Consider the following 6086-nt stretch of genomic DNA (forward strand, 5'->3'; position numbering starts at 1 on the left):
TACAATATGGATTACTCCGTACTTGTTTTTGTCTTTAGTTTTGGGTGTGTTACAAAATGGGTTACTTGAAATTAGAAGTTACATGAAATTACGAGTTCCTTGAAATTTGGGGTTATCTATAATAGGGGTTACTTGAAATTAGGGAAAACTACTTGAACTTATGGGTTACTTGAAATTAGGAGTATGCACGTGAGTGTCAAACTCCATTATGCCCGTCAGACTCTGGCAGTGCTGCACCAAAAAGGCGTTGTCATAAGGTTTTCTTATTCTTAGATTTAAGGGAAAAAAAAATATTTCGTATAAATAATAAAGTGGTTCGAAGAAAGGCTCAACCAATGTCGTCATAATTTACATGAAAGTGTGTACTTATCTCAAGCTTTAAGACGTACCTTTACTAATAACTGCAAACTGCTTCTACCTTATGAAGTATACATGAATAATACAGTCCCTTATACTCTCCTAAGGTCAGCCAAGGTATTGAACTCATTATCGCACACAGTACAATTTCAATATACTTCAGACTTGCCGAGTTGCGGTGTGCCTTTGCCAATGCTAAAGGCCTAAAGCCTATAGTTAACTTGGGTTGCCTTTAGCTATAACAGAATAAAGGCACATCTACTCATGCTTCAACGAAAATCGGCATCTTATACTTCTCAAAATTGAATTAAATAGGAAAATTATGTGTGTCTACTCTAGTGTACTTGGTTCATAGCAGCTGACTGTTGATAAACTAACGTTGCATAAATCAACTCGTTCCAAGCATCAGGAACACCAGGAAGACACCAGTGGCTGCAATCTTGCTTTCTAGTAGACACTTTCATCCCCTTTATTCTCATCTTACCATAGACTGATGGGTGGCCATCTTTACGAAAATTCGTCAACCTTGTAACATTTAGTAATATCACAGGAACCTTCATGTGTTGGATAACGTCTTCGACAATTTTCATTTTTGTTGGGTAGTTATCAAGAAAAGGGCCACTTAAGATGGGTTCTGATTCACCATTGCATGAGCCTCCTGAGTCCCAATCTCCTCCCCTGTTTCAGGATTATAATAATTACGAACTTAGATAACTCAGGTCTTTGAAAATTGTTCACCATGTTTCAATGACAACCAAGACCTTCCAGCACTAGAATTAAAAACTAAAAACCCTAAAACTTCTCAGCATGTATCGTCAATGAATGGGAAACTCTGAATATATACGGAGGAATTTGGTCCAAACTCCAAAGGGTTATAAATACCTGAAATGTGCAGAAGAGTATGCACGATAAAAGACCATTTGCCTTTCAGGGTCCAAATTCTTATCTATCCATTCACCCCATGTCTTCAGGGCCTTCTTATAAGCCTCAACTGCATCAAATTTGGGATAGACATAATCACCTTCTTTATAGTAATTTTTCCTGCATCAACAGAGCTTTACATTAGGAGTGAAGGAAAGGGAACAACTAAATACAAATGATTTTTCAGCCACGATGATTCCACTGATCCATCAATTACAAAGCAGAATTTGACAGGAGATTCACGATCAGGAAGAAAGTCCAAAGTAACTAATTTCTAATAGCACATTTATAAGGAACAAACCGGTTAAAGACAAGGTGCAGTGTTTTCCACTTTCCAGAGCAATACAGGTTCTTCCCAAATCCTATGATGTTATACGTAGTATGCAACAAAATAGTTTCCACAACCCGCATTTATAACTATATTTCACAATATAAATCTTGAAGAAAGACGGTTGCATACCTACCCTCTCGAAGTTTTCCCATGAGTCCACCAGTGGCCAGTATTGAAAACAAGAATATCAGCCCGCTTCCACCGTTTAGCTGTCTTATCAATTTTATCGGTCGATAATGTCGGGTTCGAGTTTCCTTGTCCATTGATGCGGGTTCCTTCTTTAACAAGGAAATGAGACCTCAAATATTCTATGGTACAGTTAAAATCCTGCATAAAGAAGTTTACATTAGAAAGCATAAGGAAGAACTCAATTTTCTAAGATGCACAGTCAGAATAAATAGTAAAATATCTCGACAACCAGCCATTTACATCAAACTACAAATATAATCAACTTAAACCTAATAGAGAAATTGTTAATTAAGTATCAAAGGGGAGAAGAGCAATACAGCATTGTAGCAACAACATCAAATTATCCCAATGCATATAAAGATGTCCTACACTCTTACCACAAGGGGAAAGGGGGTGGGGAAAAGGGATGTCAAATGTATGCAACCATAACCCTGTGATAACACAAAAGCTATTTCCTCCTTGATCTTATATAATTATATGCAATGAGTGACTGCTGCTCCACAAAAAATATGAGCAGCAGATAATTAAATGAGCCACTTTAATTTAGCTCTAAAAATCCAAAAGCCATAGTGTAGTTATGTCTGACTCCAGTGGACAAGAAAAGCACTTCAAACCAAACAATCAAAATGGATGACATGCAAATTCAATTTCTGAATATATATATAATGAGATATCAGAAAGATGCAATTACCACAAACTTGAAGATGTAGAAACCTCTTCCTTTAGTTATTTTATAACCATGGACTTCATACATTTTGCTCTTATCAGGAAGTCCCTCACGAAGAAGACATAACATTGATTCAAACTGGTTCCGGTTCATAGAATCTCCAACAAGCAGCAATCTTTTATCCTTAATTCTGACCAAAAAGTCAGTTGCATTGAACCTACAAATTCAACCAAAGGAAATGAAATAATTGGTTTTATGTCTAGATCATGATAAAAGGTTTTAGCAAGGAAAGGTCAAGCCACTTTTGCATCAAGAAATCATTGGATTGCAGCCATTAGCATCTTCCAGAATGTTGAATGACAAAAAGAAAACAAACAGGACAGAAGTAGAAAGTACCAGACTGATTAGATGAGAACTTGTGAAGATGTATGCAACTGACATTCATCAAGACGAGTGATTTTATTAATTGGTAAAATTTTCCTAGATAATGACCCGCAACACAAGAAATGAAAAATTATCATCAATCAACCTTCACTGTTTCTTTTATCATCCGAGTAAAGATGATGGTCGATACCAACCAGATTTGTTGAATAAATAAAAAAATCCAGCATCAATAAAAAAATCCAGCTTCAATCATAGTATCATAATTCAGAAGAATCCTCTGACCAATTGCTGCTAACATATCACTGCCCTCGTGGCTTATTCAACAAATTTACTATGAGAACAAAGTCTAACCATATGAGCAATAAATAGCTTCATTCAGAATTTCAGCCTGCTACTTATATGCAGCTAAAAACGAGTGATTCGTTTTCAACTAAACCAAGTCTCACAGCTAACACACCATCACTTGTACGAGTATCTAGTATAGGCAGCAATGCATATGCCTTCCAATTCTCACTAATTATTTTCCTAAGTCATAGACAAAGCATTAAAAATTATAACTTCAATCAGAAAATAATTAACCTGGTTTGTCCACTCACATTCTTAAAATTTTAAATACTTTAGCTTAAATCATTACAGTGCCAACTAAATTTACAAAAACACAATATACTTCAGTTCTTATTAGCATAATCATTCAATTAATTAAAAAAATAAGGAAAAGCTGAATCTTACTACAACATTGTAGTACCATCATTCCATTCAAGCTCTTTGCTTATGCCTCTCACTTGTTTGTTAGTTAACTTTTCTTCCATATATTAAGTTAACTACATCATACCATTTAATATTTTTTTTTTTCCTTTAAAGATAGCCTTGTAGGTGAATTAACAATGAATCCATCTCATGTCTTGTGCATACGTACCATTCCTAAAGTTAGCTGACATACCCATCAAACATACAAATTACTGCCTCCGTTTCATATTATTTGCAAATAATATAAAATGGAGGTAGTATTTAATTCATAAAATAATCATCCAAGTAATTTAACTACCACCAAATTAAGCTAAAAAAATTCAAATGAACATTATTGACCAATAGACATACCCAAATCAAAATCAATACACTACCCAACAAAAAAAATACTTCCTCCGTTCTTTTTTTATTGCACCATGAGAGATTTGACGCTTACCAATGCAATTTACTAGCTAATAATATCTTCAATTGTACTTTTGTAGAAATTATAAAAAATTGATATTTGAAAAGAAGATTTCGAGACGAATCTAACTAGATGTCACGTGACTGTATTTTTCCGAATGAATAAATCACAAATGATTGTCAAAGAATTAAATGAATAGTGTAAATGTCCAAATAGTGCAATAAAATAAAAACAGAGGAAGTATATATAATTAAAAAAAAAAAAAAAAACAAAAATCACCTGGGAAGATCACAGCCGTCAGGCTTCCACCGCCATTTCATATAATCAAAATCGGGCCGTCCATTACTCTGACAATCATAAGCTTCATCAACAAAAGGACAAGAACCCGGTTGATAAACCGGGCACCCATCATCTTTAACCCATTTACCCATAAACAAATTACAATCTTTACCCGAATTCTTCACCATTTCTACTTCATCTTGACCCGAACCATTTTCACCGACAGATCCATTAACAAAACCCATGTTCTCATTTTTTGCAATCGGGTCAATATCAATCTCAATTTTCTCAATTTCTTCATTATTGGTATGATTGAATTCAACCGGTGTAGATTCAGGAGGTGGTGTAAGAGGCGGCAATGCGGTGGTGTTAGCGGCGGTGTAGGTGAGATCTGGGGTAATGGAGAGAGAAGAGAAGATGTTGAGAGAGTTTTGGGTGGTGAGGAGTAGGAGGAGTACTAGGAAGAATGAGATTAGGAGAAGAATGGAGGTGAATGAGAAAAGATTGAAATGTTTCTGGTGAAGTGGTTGTAATGTATCTCTATCTCCCATTTTGGGAGTTTGGAGATGGTGACTAGTGATTATACTTTAATAATGTTTTAAGGATTAACCGTCTTGTGTTACCAAACTGGTTTCTCTGTGTTTCTGTTTGTGGATACAGGAATACAGGATAGAGCCATAGGGGTGATTACTCGGGCCGATAAAAATGTGCTCAAAGCCGCCCAAATTAGTTGGGCCATGCGGGCTTTTTAGACCGGGTCAAAAAAATCAACTACAAATGCATAAAATCCTTTTTGTATTCCAAACTTGTCCATTTTTTTTTAAATCGAGTCGGGTCCGGGTCGGACCCAACCCAATTTGAGCCTGGAAAATTCTACCCAAAACCCACACAAAATTGGGGTGGGCCAACAGGCCGACTTAAGTGTGATCAGCTCTAATACAAGATCGTAGAGGAGTTACCTCTCAATGGGCTCTCACTCGAGACCCGACCCGACACGATGGTATCCGACTCGAAAAATATTTGATTCATGTTCGACTTGTATGGACACAAAAATTTAGCATGATTCAGATTTAAAAATAGATCAGATTCGACATCACTGAATCCAACCTGAACACCCCAATTGACAATTTCGACACCTCTACTGGATAGTGGTAATTGGTAAACAAATCTTGTACTCTGTAGTCTGTAGTTCCATTTTCAATTTGAGGTTACAATCTAGGGGTGTTTGGTTCGTTAAATTAGAATGGATTGATATGTAATTTCATACTACAAAATATATGGATTCTAAAATTGTTTGGTTTTTATTATTGGAATGAATTTTATATTTCATTAATAAAATAGAAAAATTTAGAGAAAGAGGTGGGTATGGAGTAGAGTTAGAATTCCTTGGGTACGAGATTCCATAGTTAAAAAAAACTCAGCCAAAAAAAAAATAAAAAATTGATGGAATATATTTTATCTCCATTCCAAATCATTCAACCAAACGACTCTTAAATCGATTAAGGGTTGTTTTGGTTTGTTAAAGTTGAATGGATTGGTACGAGACCTCTACAATGAAGGTATGGATTTTAAACCTCATAATAGAATAAAGTTTTTGGTTTATTTTTTAGAATGGTTTTTACATTTCAATTAATAAATGAATTGTGAATGTTAAGGCATGAGGTGGCTATGGAATTATAGTGGGGATGGAATGGAATTAGAACCCTATAGGTATGAGAATCCATACCTAGCTAAAATGTTTAACCAAACAATAAAATAGATAGAATGAAATCCATTTCCTTTCAAATTCATTCCTAAAGCTCCAACTA

The 6086-nt window shown here is 35.2% G+C and overlaps 1 protein-coding gene across 1 annotated transcript; it reads right to left on the reverse strand.

The window, feature by feature from the left end:
• Nucleotides 1–274: 274 nt before the first annotated feature.
• LOC145634641 (protein trichome birefringence-like 5) lies at nucleotides 275–4925 on the reverse strand. The gene is made up of 5 exons (XM_081686046.1): nucleotides 4279–4925; nucleotides 2490–2682; nucleotides 1743–1936; nucleotides 1240–1398; nucleotides 275–1035 (listed from the first exon to the last, which is right to left on the reverse strand). Exons 1-5 carry the CDS (start codon nucleotides 4827–4829, stop codon nucleotides 693–695), a joined length of 1440 nt encoding a protein of 479 aa, XP_081542172.1. The 5' UTR covers nucleotides 4830–4925; the 3' UTR covers nucleotides 275–692.
• Nucleotides 4926–6086: the final 1161 nt, after the last annotated feature.

This window comes from Chenopodium album, chromosome 6, assembly GCF_948465745.1.
Source record: "Chenopodium album chromosome 6, dcCheAlbu1.1, whole genome shotgun sequence".
Taxonomy (NCBI): Eukaryota; Viridiplantae; Streptophyta; class Magnoliopsida; order Caryophyllales; family Amaranthaceae; genus Chenopodium; species Chenopodium album.

Bases quoted from the DNA above. Each gene is read 5' to 3' on its own strand.
- LOC145634641 (XM_081686046.1), bottom strand. From the start codon at position 4,829: ATGGGAGATAGAGATACATTACAACCACTTCACCAGAAACATTTCAAT. The intron at 1,937-2,489 runs GTAATTGCATCT...TTCTTTATGCAG, and splicing joins TCTACATCTTCAAGTTTGTG to GATTTTAACTGTACCATAGA. The intron at 1,399-1,742 runs GTAGGTATGCAA...CTGTTGATGCAG, and splicing joins CATGGGAAAACTTCGAGAGG to GAAAAATTACTATAAAGAAG.